The following is a 19,293-nucleotide window of genomic DNA, read 5'->3' on the forward strand; positions in this document are numbered from 1 at the left end:
TCCTACTGTTTAGCACAGGAAACTCTGCTCAATGTTATGTGGCAGCCTGGATGGGAGGGAGGTTTGGGGGAGAATGGATACATGTATGTATATGACTGAGTCCCTTTGTTGTCCACCTGAAACTATCACATTGTTGATTGGCTATACTCCAGTATAAAATCAAAAGCTTAAAAAGTATCAATAACAGAAGTAAAGCAAACACTGTGCCTAAGGTTTTTAAATACTCTTGTGGATCCTCTATACATTTCGCACTCAAGAGAGCATGTATGCCCTTAAGGTGGTTATCATTGTCATCTCTGCTCCTGTTCACTTTTTTTCTCCCTCTTCCCTTGTGTTAAAGGGGAACAGTGTTGCTCCTCTGATGTGTTAAAGGTGAGGTAAGTGTGAGACAGGGAGCCAGACAGCTCGTACTTACTGCTCACTTGGAAGTGAAGAATTTCTTGACATCGCCTTCGGTGACAAGTCATAGTCGCTGTCTGATCTGTACAGAAAGGACTCTCTGCGCTGGCTGTGCCCAGGGAAGGTGGCATGAAGAACCAGCCCAGAAGAAGAGCTGGCCTGGGGGTCCAGTGGGCTCCGACCTGGGGAAGGGCCATTTTCCACATCAAAGCTTAAAGAGAAAGAAAAAAACCCAGTCACATGAGAACTGACATACACGGAGAACCACGTGTGCTGGGCACGTTACATAGCATTTCACACGCCACGGAGTTTTATGTCTCCAAACAGCTCTGAGTTGCAGTCATCCTCAATATCTTTTATATAAAAAGTCATCTAATCCTCTATTTTATATAAAGGGAACAGTCCACAGAAGTTTAGTCATTAGCAAAGAGTGGAACCAGGATTGGATCCCCAGCGCAAAGTCCTATGGCCTTTCAGCAGCATGATAACTTTAACAAATTCATAAAATGAACTGGTGATAATAAGCGACTCCAGATACAGCATCTAACACAGCTCTAAGTGCCAGACACTCAACTATCACTTGAATGAGTCTTCTTAGCTGGGAGACTTCTTTCTGCCATAAATAAATACCACAGTCTCATTAAAGATACAATGTGCATATTTCTGAATGTTTTTAGGAACAAAGTGCTATCCTGAAAACATCCACTGGCTGATTAAACGGGAGGCCCAGTCTGCAACTTACCATTCATACTCAAGTTTAAGCACAGAAAATAACTTAATTAATCTAATAATGCCAAATAGGCCTTCAGGGCAGCAGAGCTTTCTTTCCGGAGGAGAGAGGATGCAGCTATTGACTCAAAATAAAGAGTATTGTTGAGATTTCTGGTCAGTCTCCCTCACTCTGGAATGGTACCCTCAAGTCCAGATTCATTTGAACAATTTCTGAGCAATGACCACACAGGCGGAAGCAGTAGACTCTGTCTATTTTCTCTCTCCCAGTCCTGGTATTACCTTAGGTACTCTGTCTTTCCCGTGCTTTCCACCATCCTCTCTATATTTTTCCTGCATGCACAACCTCAGACTGGCAGTAACCCTCTTGCCTAGCATTTCTCTAGACCACTCACTGCCCTCCAGCTAAAGCTCTGCAGAAAGCTGTTGGAGAAGTTACAGGATGCTCTCTTTTCCAGGCTGGACCACAGTAGTGGGCTTACTTCATACTCATCCAGCTGCCACGATTTATTTCTACATTTGTGATTCTTTTTGTTCACTAGTTCTTCCAGCCTATGTTCTTGCGGTGGATGTTTTTAGTTTACAGATGGCTTTCTCATTTATTATTTCATTTACAATCCTTATCATGACCCTGTGAACTCCACAGTATGATTCCACTCTACATTTGAGGAAGATGAGGCTTCGAGAGATTTTAAATGCCTGCATGAAGGCACAGGCTAGTAAATGTGCAAGGAGAATTGGAAAATCCAAGTTTTCCAACTCAGTCTTCTACAATGTCACACTTCTGTAATCACAGAGCTTCTCAATGGCTTTCTGGGTAGAGTGAAACTTCCTTTCAGTCTCTACATTCAGACAAAAGTTGCGCTTGGTATGTAGAGAGTTAGTCGGATTATGAGCAACCCTGGCCATTATCTGGAGTGAAGGCAGGGGAGGCAGCAAATTATGCTGAAGCTGTAGGTTTTACTGAAACAGGGAAATAAGAAATGAGAGAATCTGGGGTTATAATGCTTCCCCAGAGACCATTCCGAGAAGCTGCTTTTAGCCAACCCGCAGACTCTAGGTGTCTGATAAGAAGCAGCAAGTGAGAATCTCCCATGAAGAGGACAAGGAAGAGCCATAACAATCCAATATACGTATTTGGGCTTTCATGGTACTGCAGATGGATTTTCACAGCAGGCTCATGGTCTGGGATGGGACGGTCTTTCAGACTCTGCAGGCAAGCAGGCAGGTGGGCAATCACTCACACATTTCAGCCTGTTTGCCAGCCTGCCCGGAGGTAAAGCTATGTTGTAAGGCAAATATATTGCAGCAAGTGAAAATATAATGTAAGCTGACTTACAAATTTCCCTTGGGTAAGATCTATACTAGTCGTTGAGGAAAATAAAGAGCTCCTTTGTGGATAAGGACTTCTTTGTGCCACCTGGAGCCTGTAGTACGACTAGGTCTTGATGTCAGCTCTGAACTCTTCTTTAAGACAAAGATGGCAGGCTCTTAATAGGTAAAGATGGGACTACATAAAGCTTAAGAGTGGGCATAAGCTTTGAACTTTTATGAGTAACCATGCAGTACTTCATTTGGTCTCTGTCTATACATCCTTAATGGGTATTAAAACACTGAAATACTTTGGTAACAGCTGGCAGCCAGCCCCTGCCCCCAGACCCTCCAGGAGCCGCTGGACCTCCTGGTTATCCAGTAACTGAAGGGTTGATGTCTGGAACAGCAGGGGGCCTCCACCTTCAGCACGGTGGCCTGTGTCCATTTAATTGGTCAGTGTCCATGCAGTACCAGTCATTAAATATTATGAATGTCACTTCTGTGTATATCTGTGCTAAACTCTTAGAAGAGTTGCCAAGTGGGTATGCCTACCAAACTGTCAGAACTTTTTCCATTAAGGGTTTCCATCAGGGCTCAATCTGCCCTCCTTCCTGCTGCAGGCAGGAATTCCTAGTGGGAAGACAACAAGTCCGCAAGTATTACCTTTTAAGTAGATGTCACAAAGCATGTGCCCCCCAGTTTTTGTATCCAGGAGGTTTGGTCCTGCCAGGTAAGCAGGGACTAGACCCAGACCCTCAAACTCTCTCCCTGTTGCTTCCCTTTGTTTTCTTTTTTCTTTCTTTTTTACCCTGCCTAAATTCATAGAAGAGCTTGCCAGAATTCAGAAGCCAAAGAAGAATTCCCTGGGGGCAAAGAAGCAGATTCAAGGAGACAAAGGGCCTTTCATATTCCCTGGGGCATGTTTCAAAGCAACCAACACAGATGTACAATTTAGGAACAAACATGAATCACCAACCAGACACCAGCCCCAGTCACAGCAAAATTAGCAGACAGACATCACAATGCATCCCACAGATCCAGGGTGGGAAGAGGGGTGTGGGCAAGGACAAGACGCAGGACAGACTTAACAAGCAAAACAAATACACCACACAAACTGAAATACAATTAGGGGGAAAGTGGAATCTGAAATATCGGAAACTAACATACAAAAGGGTAATTATTTATTTAGGGCTTTTTTGCTTCTGCCTTTGGAGAAGGAAGTGGCTTAATCAGCACCCATATTTCACCTTAGCGTGCATGCTAAGTCACTTCAGTCATGTCCAACTCTTTGTGACCCTATGGACTATAGCCCGCCAGGCTCCTCTGTCCATGGGATTCTCCAGGCAAGAATACTGGAGTGGGTTGCCAGGCCCTCCTCGAGGGGATCTACCTGACCCAGGGATAGAACCTGCATCTCTTACATCTCTTGCATTGGCAGGCAGGTTCTTTACCACTGGCGCCACCAGGGAAGCCATATTTCACCTTTAGGCTTCATTATATTAAAAATATTATCATAAAACTAACTAAGGATGTGATATAAAATGTAAACAACAGAGAAAAAACATTAGCAGTTTAATATTTTTTCTGACTATTAATATTTTTCCTGCAGGCTTAAATCATGATTTTTTTCACAAGTTTTTTTTTTCCCCCCACATACTGTACCGTTTCCAGAATCATCATTTTCCACGCCTATGGAACTTAACAGTTCACCCAGAAGTTGTTCCAAACCTCTTGAGGCATTTTCCATTTGAGCTTACAAGTACTTCAATATTTGGATGAGTTCATTGAGAAGTTTCGGATAGATTGAGAGGATGTCATGGACAGGCTTCTGAATATTTGATGGTACCTGCCCATATCCAGCATATGGACTGAAACAGTATGAAAAGCAGCCTTTTCCCAAGGATTGGAAACAAGCTCCCCACCACCAGTCCTGCCCTCTGATGTCCAGGATTCTGTATGCTGCCGTCCTATGTGATTCAGCATGCTTTGGCAGATCACCCTGGACTGAATCAATCACTTGTTATCTAAGACCTAATATTTTAACAACTTCTTCCTGCTTTGATTCTAGAGGTCTCAGCTTCCCAAAGCAGTGTTTGTAGTGGGTGATGCTGCGTGTGGGAGGTAGTGCTCCCCATAACTGGAATGCCCTTCTTCCCACTGTTTCCAATAAGTCACCCTTTCAAATTCAGCTCATATCACCTCCTCCAGTAAATATTTTCTAACACTGAAGCTACCAGTTCGATCTAGATACATGCTCTTTCTTTGTGATCCACTAGATGTCTTTATAGCAATACATGATCACAGTACTTGTGATCTCTATTTAATTCTCCCTTTATTTAACCATCTTCTTATCTAGCTGCTCTCCAATAGATTCTTAACCCCAAAAAAGAAGGAACCAATATTACTCACTTTTGTATCTCGGGCATCTGGATTTGTTGTTTTTGTTTACTCGCTAAGACGTGTCCAACACTTAGTGACCCCATGAACATATTTCACCAGGCTTCTCTGTCCATGGGATTTTCTAGGCAAGAGTACTGGAGTGGGTTGCCATTTCCTCCTCCAGGGAATCTTCCTGACCCAGGAATTGAACCATGTCTCCTGCACTGACAGGCAGATTCTTTTGCACTCATCTCACATGCTAGCAAAGTAATGCTCAAAATTCTCCAAGCAAGGCTTCAACAGTACAGGAACCAAGAACTTGCAGATGTTCAAGTTGGATTTAGAAAAGGCAGAGGAACCAGAGATCAAATTGCCAACATCCGTTGGGTCATAGAAAAAGCAAGAGAGTTCCAGAAAAATGTCTACTTCTGCTTTATTGACTATGCCAAAGCATTTGACTGTATGGATCACAACAAACTGTGGAAAATTCTTAAAGAGATGGGAATACTAGACCACCTTACCTGCCTCCTGAGAAATCTGTATGCAGGTCAAGAAGCAACAGCTAGAACTGGACATGGAACAACAGACTGATTCCAAATAGAGAAAGGAATATGTCAAGGCTGCATGTTGTCACACTGTTTATTTAACTTACATGCAGAGTATCATGTGAAATGCTGGGCTGGATGAAGCACAAACTGGAATCAAGACTGCTGGGAGAAACATCAGTAACCTCATATATGCAGATGACACCACCCTTATGGCAGAAATCAAAGAAGAACTAAAGAGCCTCTTGATAAAAGTGAAAGAGGAGAGTGAAAAAGCTGGCTGAAAACGCAACATTCAGAAAACTAAGATCATGGCATCCGGTTCCATCACTTCATGGGAAATAGATGGGGAAACAGTGGAAATAGTGTCAGACTTTATTTTTGGGGGCTCCAAAACCACTGCAGATGGTGACTGCAGCCATGAAATTAAAAGACGCTTACTCCTTGGAAGAAAAGCTATGACTAACCTAGATAGCATATTAAAAAGCAGAGACATTACTTTGCTGACAAAGGTCTGTCTAGTCAAAGCTATGGTTTTTGCAGTAGTCATGTATGGATGTGAGAGTTGGACCATAAAGAAAGCTGAGTGCTGAAGAATTGATGCTTTTGAACCGTGGTGTTAGTGAAGACTCTTGAGAGTCCCTTGGATTGCAAGGAGATCAAACCACTCAATCTTAAAGGAAATTAGTCCTGAATATTCATTGCAAGGACTGATGCTGAAGCTGAAGCTCCAATATTTTGGTCACCTGATGAGAAGAACTGACTCACTGGAAAAGACCCTGATAATGGGAAAGACTGAAGGCAGGAGGAGAAGGGGAAGACAGAGGATGAGATGGTGGGATGGCATCACTGACTGGATGGACATGAGTTTGAGCAAGCTCCGGGAGCTGGTGATGGACAGGGAAACCTGATGTGCTGCAGTCCAGGGAGTTGCAAATAGCCGGACACGACTGAGTGGCTGAACTGGGCCAAGGGATCTGGATTAGAGCCTTATAAATAGCAGGTCTTTAAAAATGCTGGCTGAACCAATGAAAGAATACTGCAACTCACTGTGAAATGTTCCTCGTGTACCTTCCCTCTTCCTGCCTCCCTACCCTCAATCTCAATTCCCACTAGCAGGTGTTTCTGCTGTTTCCTTCAAATGAGTCTATGCAGGTGCAGCATTAACTTATTTGATAAGTTTTGTGAGACAATGACCTAAAAGTAAAAATAAAAAAATAAATAAAAAGCACTGTTCTCCCTGAACAAAAATCACTTGGTTAGATGTTCGAGATGGTGATAGCTTTATGACAAACCCCCATGATGAGAAAAGCGTTCCTGTACCAGCTTCTGTCTGCCATCTTCTCATCTCTTGCTTTTTAATAAAAGCAGGAACCTTCTCTGCCCTTCTTTCTCCCCTAATGGATTCCATTCCCTGGGAGTCCACGCAAAGCCAGCCCCGCACTGGTGCTAAGAGGGAGCCAGCAGGTGGCAGAAGACAGCTACAGCTTCCCCAGCCTCCACCCGGAGAAGGTGGGGCTGCTTGCCAGTCTCCAAGGGAGAAATAGGACTGAAGCCTTATTCATAAGCCTGGGAGGAAAAATCGGGGATAAAGAACAGAAGCACAAGGTGTACATGAAACCTTTTATTACACCAAGAGAAGCTGTACTTTCAAGAATTCAAGTTAAGCCAGGTGGTTGCAGAATTGCCTGCAATTGTCCCCAGGGTGGTTGTTTCTAGATCCCTAATTACCTGTGCATACCCCAATTTCTGTAACAAAGAGTCTTGAAGCAACATCCTAGGAATCATTCGTTTCTGAATCAGAGGAGACTTTTCTTTGAAAACTCATTCCTTCTCTAGGTAATATATCATCGAATTTTCACAACTCTGGGCTGACTTTCCTCCCCTCATTTCCAAAAGGAGAAAACAGAAGGCTCCAAAATCTGAAACGTCATTTGAAAAATCCCCAAATGTGGCCTCTTTTAATTACATCCTGTCAACTGCACTCAGGGCCCTCTGTTCTGTGTCCCCACAGACCCTTTCTGAGCCCAGAACCTACCACGCTGGATTGGATTTCTTTGTTTACTTATCTCTCTCACTCCACTGGACTGTGGCCTTGAAGCTGGGACTAAGCCTTATTCGTTTTGTATTCCTAAGGCTTTGAACTGAGTTTCATGCCAGAAGGCATCCTACAAACATTTATTGAATGAATACATCTCACCAGTTTTTATCTCTTATCTGACAAAAAGCCATTTCTATTTGGATTAAAACCTCTGGCAGGTAAAACCTCAGAGGAGTCCCCAGATGTAATCGAGAGAATCCACTTTCCCCAATCTCCCTGCAGTGTGTCAGGAACTCCACGCCAGGAGTTGCAGCTTTGGAGAACTTTTTTGTGTATCATAAGGTATATGTTTGGCTATTGTGTATGTTTGTATGTGTGTGTTTGGGGGTAGTGGTATATTCTTGAAAAATGCAGTGTTTCTTTAAAGTTCTGTTGGAAAACATTTTCATCAGTTATACTCAGAAACTAACACCTTCTAAAGCTTGCTTTTCACTTTGATAAAATATACCATTCCCTTATATACTTAGATTAGCTATCACCTCCATGTGCTATCTGGTCCCTGTGGATGGGGAAGCTGCACAGTGGCATGCATTTTGCCCATAGTTACAGTGACCTACCTTTATAGAATTAATTTGCAAGCTGCAGTGAGTCCTAATTTCGAATGAAGGACTTAACTATGCAAAATCACAGCCAGCATGAGGCAGAGCCCATGTCTCTGCTGAAAACAGGCAGCTCTCTGGCTATAGTTACAGCAGAATATCCCAGTCTTGCCCTAAAAATCCAGTTCCGGAGTCTTGACTTCCCTCCCATAGAGTAGGAAAGAAAACTATTATGTTCAACTCATCTGAATTGCAAAAGCAGCTTAGCATGGCTTTCCTTTTCTCTTAGCACCTTTGAAAATTACATCTACTTTCCCCACAGAGACGTTTAGACCAAGGGAGCAGAGTAGTGCCCAAGAGCCCTGGGATTCTGGAGCCCTGGCTTCCAGTTTCTGCTCTGGGGAAAAATAACTTGATATGAAACAGGGACTCTCTGTATGCACCCCTACACCCAAGCCTTAGTCTTTCCCCACTGAAATGAATGAAGACATGAATCCATAGAAGATCTCTAAGGTGTGTCTGAGATCAAATATCTTACATGTATGCTTGTGTGCTAAGTCGCTTCAGTTGTGTCTGACTCTTTGCAACCCTATGTACTGTAGCCTGCCAGGCTCCTCTGTCCATGGGATTCTCCGGGCAAGAATACTGGAACGGGTTGCCATGCCCTCCCCAGGGGATTTTCCCAACCCAGGGACTGAACCTGTGTCTCTCGTGTCTCCTACAGTGGCAGGTGGGCTCTTCACCACTAGTGCTACCTAAACATATCTTGCAGAGATTTTCAAAACAAAAGAAATATTGGTTCTCAAGAGTGATTTAGTGTGGTTTTATACTGTTGTGATAATTCATTCACTCAACAAATATTTATGAAACAAGGAGTTATTCGAGACCTGAGAATTCAACAATGTGTAAGACAAGGTCCTTGTGGGGAGGGATGGACAATAAATAAATCAAATGTGATAATTTCAGACAGTGATAAAAGCTATGGAGAAGATAAAGCATAATAGTATGGCAGACATACGTATAGAGAAGAATGTTTCTGGTTTGGGTGTCAGCAGGCCCACTCTACACAGCTGCATAGACTATCTATACTGGGCACACCACCCACCTTCCTCAGATGGTGTCCTTTGAGTTGAAACCAGAAAGAGGTAGTAACAAACTGTGTTATGGTTTTTTTTTCCAATCTGCATTTACACACACTTTTAAACTTAAAAAACTGGATCAAATGATATTTGGGGTTAAATATGGTGCCATTTAGTAAGCTAGTGATATAATTTTCCTTTTCCCTGAGTTCAGTTAGTTGTTCCATTGTCTCATACAGCTCTCTCTGCATTGATATCTATCTATTGACGTATCTCTCCACTAGCACTTGTCCAGCAGAATTTTTAGCAATCTCATCTGCCCACAAAGGGCTGTGAAACTCAGAGACACAGAACTTCTTTTTCATATTATTTATCCCATTGCTAAGGGTCATGTCTATCAGAAGTACTTAGCAAATGTCTAATGAATAAACAAAATGAAGGAATGAATGGTTTGAAACCAAGTATCTTATTCTGACTCCTCTTTGATGCCCTCCACAGACTGCACAGATGTACTTCTCCAACAAAAGCAAATGTAAGTGGTGTGGGGATGCGGAGTCATCTCCTGCCCTCTGCTGTGATTGCCCTGAAAAGAAGGAGGAGTTTGTTACCAAATACCACTTGTAAAGAAGGCTGTAACACTTTCCATAAGGCACCGAGCCCAGTGTGTTAGTCATTCAGTCATGTCTGATTCTTTGTGACCCCGTGGACTGTAGCCCTCCAGGCTCCTCTGTCCATGGAATTCTCCAGGCAAGAATACTGGAGTAGGTTGTCATTTCCTTCTCCAGGGGATCTTCCTAACCCAGGGATCAAACCTGGGTCTCCTGCATTCCAGGTGGACTCTTTACCATCTGAACCACCAGGGAAGCCTAAGAAAAAGGCAAATGATCCTGCTTGTCAATGATCATCCTCATTCCTTGATGTTGATGGTGTTAGGGATGGAAATGACATGAATATTCCTCTTGATGTTCCTTTGGCTGAGGATTCTATGTTGCAAGTTCATTTATTTGTTTCTTGAGATCCTTTCTCAGGTTGTTAACATTTCACTAAGGAAATGCATCAATTAAAAAAGTAATACCAATGCCTACTTTTTCTAATGGGATTATAAAATGTGGGTCATTTAAAAATATTTGTTTCAAATGTTTAGGAGTATATTTTAATGATCCTTTAGTAACTTCACACTGTGCTATTCCTATATAATTTGATGCACAAGAAAACTAGTACCAAATATAAACAGACCTACCTCATAATTACAAGAACATTATTTCTAATATGCTTACAAAGTGATCTGCCTATTTCTAGGTAAAAAATAATTTTCAGAAATAAAAATGTTATAAAGTATATGTTTCTCTATGTTTCCTAATTAGGGCTAAAATTTGGCAAACTCACTCTCAAACTTTTATCCACTAATACTTTCCAAGACAGAATAACAGTAAAGGCAGTGATTCTCAGGAAAGGTAGGGGTCTTCCAGATGAGAAGAATTCTCATTCTCCTGTGTGGGAATGTGTTTTGTATGTTGACTTTATAAAGCAGTGGTGTGGGAGGGTGGAGACTTACCATAAGGTTGAGAACTTACTTCTTTGTGTTGCTACTGACCTAGTTGCCCTTGGGATATACAATTTATCTTACCAGCTCTATATTTCTCAGTCTACATTCACTCTTCTTCCTAAGAGGTTATCGCAAAAGATATTCAAATGGTGTCTTAACAAGATATAAATACTCTCATTTATGTTTGGTAGCCCTGCCAATTATAAACCTAATTATTAATGAAATAAAGTATTTATTAAGAAATACAGTGCCAGCTTCCAGTAGCTCAAAGGCAAATGAAATCACCTTTGAGAGAAATGAGATTGATTTAGGAAAACCATTTTTTACTCAACCAGTGATGGCTTCAAGAAACTGTTGCTTTCTTTTATAAATTCTCACATACCATCTGGAAACCAGTTACAGAATTCTGCTTGAAATCTATAGCTAAAATATTGTAGGTAAACGGTCATTTGGTATGCTTGTATATACTCCAATAATGGGGGACATGTTAACCCCATGAGATACTGAATTTCACTTTTTCAAATTGTATTGATTTCATTATTTAAAACTTGGGCCAGAAAACTTGAATTTATTTTAATCTTTAGTCTGAACCTCCTCCATCCACTTACCTAGTCTTCCTCATTGTGGTAAATGAAGCCACTATCTCTTCAGCTGAATCATCCATGATTTTACATCTTTCCTCAACTCCCCTTCCTCTTTTTCTATTGATCAACAAGTCCTATCCTTCCTACCTCAAAACTGTACACTCTATCTCTGCTACTACCACTGTTTCAGGGCATTAAAATCTCACTTGAACTAGCATAGCCACCCTATGAATCTTGCTTATACCCTCTCTTCACCCTCCAAACCTTTCTCCACACAACAGCAAGAGCAATTCCTTAACACATACAGCAAATCATGTCATTGCATTTGGCATAAAATCCTAACTCCTTACCTGGATTACAAATCCCTACATAGTATTACCCCTGCCACTGCCACCTCAGCTTGTACCACACTCCCCTCTTCTGCTCAGTATGATTCAGCTTCAAGGGCTTCTTTTCTGTTCCAGAAAGATGTCAAATCCTTTCCCACATCAGCAGTTTTGCATGTGTGTTTGTTCACTGGTATATTTTCTTTGCTTTGAATAGTTCCTGGCTTACAGAAAGTGCTGAACAAATATTTGTTGAGTGAATGAATAAATGCTGCTCTTTGCTTATTATCTCCTCCACTCTTTGTATGGCTACCTTCTTCTCATTCTTTAAGCCTTGGATTAAGCACCTACTAAAAATTCCTTCCCCAACCCATTGTTTAAATAGGGCCCCTTTGCATCACAGTACTACTATAATTTTTTTTGCTACATCTATTTGCGCATTATTTTGAAATTGTCTTCCTCTTGCATAAAACTCCAAGCTTCAAGAGGATCATTTGTTGTATTTACCAATGTATTACCTAGTGCCTGGCAATGTGCCTGGGACATATTGCTAGTTGTGGATCAATGTCTATTCAGTGGATTAATGAATAAATAAATGAGTGTGTAAGTATATTAAACACCAACAATCAACTTATTGATTCAAAGCAGATCCAACTAACTGCTATTTTAAAAACAATACTTCTTCATTAGGAGAAGGACTCATTTATTGATTTCCTGTCATTGGCATTCACCCACACGAATCTTTAGGAAGTTCAAATTGAATATATCAGTTGGCATAAAAACTTGTTACAGGTTTGAAGCATCTTTTGTGATTATTACTCTGGACTTATTTCAGAAAATGAAACTAGTTCTAACATCAAATTTCACAAGTCCTTGACCTTTTAGAGAGAACTTCAAGTAGGTGTTGAGGTCTGCACTGAGGCTGCCTTTCCAGTCCTAAGCTTGTGAAATGCCACTACTTAATATTTCAAGAACTTTGTATTTCAAAAAACTACATTCTTTTGGGAACAAATAGGCTATATATCTCCTTTTTGGTGGAGGCAGGAGGGTGGAGGGAGTGGCAGTATGGTTTGCTATTAACTCAAATAATCATAAAATTGGAAATCATTGCCTCAGCCTCCGGTCTACAGAGCACTTAATAGTGTTTACGTCTGTTAACATCTGGCCTCCAAATGTTATCAGTCTTGAACACTGCACCTGCAGACAGCCTGGTATTTGAGTTTTAAATATGTTCTTTTGGAAAGGAGGGAGGGGTGAGAGAAGGAAGATAAGAGAAATGGAGGTAGAAAAATGAGGTCACAGGATCTTTTCTCCTTGACTTTGGCGGTAAAATTATAAAGGTGACACTTTTTTGTTTTTTTCCTACAGACACAGTGTGTGTGCCTGGCTATGTGTTATGTGTTTGGTAGACATTAACTCATTTCATTGCTATAATCACTCTGTGGGGAAGATATTAACATGATTCCGTGGATGTGAAACCTGAAGTTCAAAGCGTTTAAATACTTTGCTGAAGACCACTCAGCTATTGAATGGTGGATCTTGGATTTAAACTCAGTTTGATTGGAACCATTAACAGATTCAATTAACTCACTCCTATCAATAAATATCTGCTCAGTCTCTCCTCTTGTTACCATCAGTAAAACTCCATGATGACATGTGAAGTCGAGTCTTCTGTTCTGAACCCCACCCTTCCTCCCTATTCAAAGACTGTGCTGCTTTATTTGCTCCTGCATCATTTTCCATTTTGCATATCAGCAAATAATCAAACTTTAAAGATTTATATCTAAGCACAATAAAAAGTCCACAATAAAAAATAACAAAAAGACTTCTGCCAGATAAAATTTGAAAGAATTCATCATCAGCAGACTTGAAGTATAAGAAATGGTAAAGAAAATCCTTTAGGCAGAAGGAAAATATCAGATGAAACTTTGAATATACACACAAAAAATGAAGGGTTTTTTGCTTCTTATTAAAATATCTGAAAAATATAATTGACTGAAAAGCCAAAAAAAAAATATATTTGATATTTATGACACATGTAGAAGTAAGCCGTATAACAGTAAGTACACAGAGGCAAAGGGAGAAATCGAAATTATTGTGGAAAAGTTATTATACTATAGGTACTGCTTAAAGGAAGACTGTCGTAAGCTAAAACTTATATTAGAATCTCCAAGTGAAAGTGTGAAAGTGTTAGTCGCTCAGTCAGGTCCAATTCTTTGCAACTCCATGGACTATAAAATATCTGAAAAATATAATTGACTAAAAAGGCTCCTGAACCCCACACTTCCTCCCTATTCAAAGACTGTGTGGAATTCTCCAGGCAAGAATACTGGAATGGGTAGCCATTACCTTCTCTGGGGGATCTTCCTGACCCAGGGATCAAACCTGGGTCTGCTGCATTGAATACAGATTCTTTACCATCTGAGTCACCAGGGAAGCCCTCAAGTAACCATTAATTTTCCTTTTTTTTTTTTTTAATGAAGAGCTACACCTAAGGAAATAAGGTGGAAGCACAAAGTACTTAATTATCCAAAACAGAGCACCTGCTGTTGTTTAGTGCTCAGTCATGTCCAGCTCTTTGAGACCCCATGGACTGCAGCACACCAGCCTTCCCTGTCCTCTATCTTCCAGAGAAGGAGCAGAGAACAAAGCTGAGCAGGGAAGGAGAAAAAAAAAGTATATAATGTACAGATAAGACAAACAGAAAATAAATATCAACATGGCAACTTTAAACCTGACCATATTAACAGTCTCTTTAAATGTAAGTGGTCTTAACACCATAATTGAAAAGCAGACATTTTCAAAATGGATAAAAGAGCATGACTCAACCGTATGCTGCCTATAAGAAGTCACTTTAAATACATAGACACAAATAAATTAAAGGGAAAAGAATGAAAAAAGATGTATCATGATAACACTAATCAAAAGAAATCTAGAATGGCCATATTAAAAGAACAAATAGATTTCAGAGCAAAGACTACTAACAGGATAAAGAGGGGCATTTCACAATGATAAAGAGGATATAACAATTCTAACAACTGTTGTGCCTAACAACATTATTTCAAAATGCGTGAAACAAAAAAGGACAAGTAGAGCAATTTACAAGCATAACCTCAATAACTGATAGATCAAATAGAAGCCCCCCAAATACATAGAAGGCTCAAAAATCACTATCAATGTGACCTAATTGACTGATAGAGAGCTACACTCAGCAACAACTGAATACACATTCTTTTCAAGTGCACATGGACATTTACCAAGATAGGTAATATTCTAGGCCATAAAACAAGTTCAACAGGCTTTTAAGAATTTAAGTATACAAAATATGTCCTTTGATCAGAGTGAAATTAAATTAGAAATCACACCAGAATGCTAATAATGTTCCATGTATTTGGAATTACACATTCTAAATAACTCATGAGTTAAGGATAAAATCCAAAGAGAAACAGTATTTTTAACTGAATTAAATGTAACAATGTGACATATCAAAATCTGTGGGATGCAGCTAAAGCAGGGAAATCTATAGTGCTAAATTTTTATTAGAAAAGAATAAAATAAATGACCTCACTTTCTAGGTTAAGAGCAAATGAAACCCAAGGAAGTAGAAGAAGGAGGATGGGGAGGAGAAGGAGGGAAGGAGGGAGGAGAGGTTACAGTGGAAATAGAACAGAGGAAGAGAGAGCGAGAATCAGCAAAGCCAAAATAAGTTCTTTGTGTAACCACCATAACTGACAGACATTCAGCCAGATTTATCAGGGGAAAGAAAGAGACCATATGGATTAACAATATTAGGAATGAGAGAGGAGACATCAGTACAGATTCTAAAGTTATTATAAAAATAATAGCGAAATATGACAACTAATTTGACAAAAGCTGAAATGGATAAATTTCTTGAAAACAACAAGTTACCAAAGGTTACTCAAGAAGAAAGAGACACTGTGATAGGCCTATATCTATTACAGAAATTGTATTTTAATATGTAAAACATTCCCACAAAGAAAACTGCAAGCCCAGATGGCTTCCCTGGTGAATTCTGCCAAAAATCTAAAGAAGTGATAATACTAATTCTACATACTCGTTCAGAAAATTGAAAAAGAAGGAATGCTTCCCAACTCACTATATAAGGTCAGCGTTTCTCTGATGCTTTCTCTAAAATTAGACAAAGACAACCCAAGAAAAGAAAACTGTAATTTCCACCATGAACACACATGCAAAAGTACTTAACAAAATTATAGCAAATTGAATCAAATAATATATAAAAAGGAGGACAACTATGATCAAGGGGGCTTTATCCAAGGAATATAAGGTTGTTATAAACACTCAAAGGTTAATCAAAGTAATTCATATTAATAGACAGAAGATAAAAAATATGATCATCCTAGTAGATGTAGGAAAAAATATGATAAAATTAAACATCTATTCCTGATTAAAAAAAACTTCCAGAAACCTAATAATAGAATGGAAATTTCTCAACCAGGTAAATAGAATCTGTGAATTCTAAAAAGAATCTAAAAAGAAAAATGCTACATCATACTTAAGAGTGAAAGACTGAATTATTTACCATTAAAATTAGGGAAAAAGAATGTCTGTTCTCATCACTTCTATTTAGAATTTTACTAGAGGTTCTAGTCAGTTTAATAGGCAAGACAAAGATACAAAGGCATCTCTACTAGAAAAAGAGGAAGTAAAATTGTTTCTGTTCATAGATAATATGATTGTCTCTGTCAAAAACTCATTGCAACTTTGTTGTAGTTAAAAATGGAAGCAACCTAAATGTAACAAGTGAATGGATAAACAAATTATAAAATATTCATACAATGCAATACCACTTAGCAATAAAAAGGAATAAACTTAAAAAAACACACAAAACTTGTGATTACTATACATATCTCTCCATCTATTGCCCTACTTTCTTAGACTCTTTTTTTTTTTTTTTTTAAGCAAAACACTTCAAAATGTTGCCTCTATTTGCTGTCTCCATTTCCTCAACATTTATGTTCTTGGTGGGGTAAAGTGTCTGCCTGCAATGCAGGAGACCTGGGTTCGATCCCTGGGTCAGGAAGATCCCCTGGAGAAGGAAATGGCAACCCACTCCAGTACTCTTGCCTGGAAAATCCCATGGACAGAGAAGCCTGGTAGACTACAGTCCATGGGATGGCAAAGAGTCGGACACGACTGAGCGACTTTACTTTCTTTCACTTTAACATACCATAATAAAGATTTGGTTCACAGTACTTCATAGGAAATTCCTTCTGTCAAGATCATCAGTGTCTTACATCTTGCCCAAACCAATGATTAATTCTTAGGTACCATCTTTCTCAAAATGTCAGGAGTATTTGACATAAATCTCTCTTATTTTGACTTTCAAGATATCATCTTCTCCTGCTCTTCTTCCTGTTTCATTGCCTTTCCTAAGTCTACATGTTGGACAGTCCCTGGTCTCAGCTCACAGATTTGTTTTTTCTTTATCTACACTCATTTCCTATGTGATTTTATCATTGCTCTTATCATGGTATAAAATGTTACCTGTTCACTAATGACGCACTAATGTGTTTAAAACAATGTAATAACAGTACAATGAATGGCCGAGAGGCTGGAAACTTCAAGAGGAACAAAGACTATTTAAAGGACAAATGTTTAAAAATGTGGTGCAGATGCCAGAGGCTGCCAGAGAGGGGCCCAGACTGTGCTTTTCAGTGTATTCGAAACACTGTCTGCACTGCTTTTATGCATCACTGTCCTCAGCTCTGGTGGTAATTTTATGTAAAATGCATCCAATTTCTATAAAACTACTTAGCATTGATTTTACATCTGAAGAGTTTCAGAGATGTCAACGTTCCAAAAATAAATGGTATCATGATTCTATTAGAGCTTAAGCAAAGTCTCCAGGCTTTGCTGTTCCTTGCCATTATTTTTGGAAATTAAATCTTCCTGTAATTTAAACCAAATGCCTCTGAGCAGGTCACAGTTGGCCCTCATCAGGGCAGGCAATGACTCTTTTCCTTCCCCAAAACCAAGGTTAAGGTGGGGCCAGTCAGGCTTGTGGGTGGGGGTGGCCTTACCAGCACAGTCTCCTTGGGGAACCCTGAGGATCGTTTTTACCTCACACCTGACCCTCACAAGGAGAATGAGAGCCCTAATTCACTAGGACAGGTTTCAGCTTTTTTTTCCCAGAGCAATCCTTTCGAAAGAGAATTACAGGATCCATGTTTTGAAGTAGATAGAGAAGATTTAATTTTTTAGCCAATGTGAATTCACTTTCCTCTTCAGATATCAATTCCTATTCATGACTCCTTATTTTGGAAAGGGCATTGTTACTTTACAAATCCATCTTTTAAATAACATCAATAAGCACTGCCTCCAAATTTAAGTTCTGAAAAAACAAACTGGCAAGGCATTCTCTTCTTTTCAGTTGCTTCTCCTACTTCTCCATGCTTTGACTGACTCAGAACAGTTAAACAAGTCATTGGACGGGCTGATTTATTTGATAAAGACATCCCCTGAATATGTTTTCTCAGTTCTGTCAATAATCCTATTTCCTTGTTTTATCTTTTCACAAACAATTCTCTCAACATGGATTTCCTCTTTAATACTCAATTATCTTAACTTACTGGTAAATTACCCAGTCAAACCAAAACATCAGGTTCAGTAATCAAAAGGACAGAGGGCTCTTCACGTAGTGTTTATGACTCACATATCTCTGACTCACAGATGGATGTACTGTGTTCTGTGCGACCTCAGTAATGTGGCATTACTTGGACAAATAAAAGCTGTCACCTTACGCAGTCTAGCTGAGTTTCTTACATGTTTCCTTCTCAATTTTATAAATGAGTCATTTAACTTCTTGAATATTCTTTAACATATTTTTTTTAAGTTCTATTCTGAATTATGACCATCCTACTCTAGACAAGGAAGCCATAATACACTTTCTATTTCTCCACACAGGTTTTACAACTTAGGAACTATTTTAATACAGAATTGGGAGATGGTTAAGGTCATATATTGATTGTTTAATATAAGTAGAAGCAACTTTTATTCTTATTAGGAAAATTGAGCTTGGGAATAGTTGATTTTTTTTTTTCTGTTTTTAGGCTAACAGTTCTCCTGATGCACAAACTATAAATTTCATTGTTATCTTAGAAAAAATATGACAGAAAAGGGCAGGATACTCTCAAACATCCCTTAATAATTCCTTCAGTGGGATTATCATATCTGTGGGTACTCAAGGCACTTTTCAAATAATTTTTTTAAAAATTTCAGCACAAAATACAAAGTGCAATTTGTATTCTTACACCAAATACTCTGCTGCTGCTGCTGGTGCTGCTAAGTCGCTTCAGTCGTATCCGACTCTGTGCGACCCCATAGACGGCAGCCCAGCAGGCTCCACCGACCCTGGGATTCTCCAGGCAAGAACACTGAAGTGGGTTGCCATTTCCCTCTCCAATGCATGAAAGTGAAAAGGGAAAGTGAAGTCGCTCAGTCGTGCCCGACTCTTAGTGACCCCATGGACTGCAGCCTTCCAGGCTCCTCTGTCCATGGGATTTTCCAGGCAAGACTACTGGAGTGGGGTGCCATTACCTTCTCCCGCCAAATACTCTAATACATCACTAATGCAGACTCAGAAGAAAGTTCAGACTCTTCTGTCAGATAGTCAAGGTCCTAATGGTGTGACTTGAACCTGATCATCTATGCTTGGATCTCCTATCTGTGCTTCAGTCAGGCTGAATTACACACTCTCCCAGAGCCATATGA

The 19,293-nt window shown here is 39.8% G+C and overlaps 1 protein-coding gene across 2 annotated transcripts in view; it reads right to left on the reverse strand.

Moving 5' to 3' along the window:
- PDE4B (phosphodiesterase 4B) overlaps nt 1–19,293 on the reverse strand; it is a 548,634-nt gene that overhangs the window by 154,403 nt on the left and 374,938 nt on the right. For both annotated transcript variants that reach the window (XM_070367883.1, XM_070367884.1), the window contains one exon: nt 416–610. In XM_070367883.1, the coding sequence (XP_070223984.1) occupies nt 416–610 (195 nt within the window). The remainder of the gene's footprint in view (nt 1–415; nt 611–19,293) is intronic.

This window comes from Bos mutus, chromosome 3 (genome assembly GCF_027580195.1).
Source record: "Bos mutus isolate GX-2022 chromosome 3, NWIPB_WYAK_1.1, whole genome shotgun sequence".
NCBI classification, from domain to species: domain Eukaryota; kingdom Metazoa; phylum Chordata; class Mammalia; order Artiodactyla; family Bovidae; genus Bos; species Bos mutus.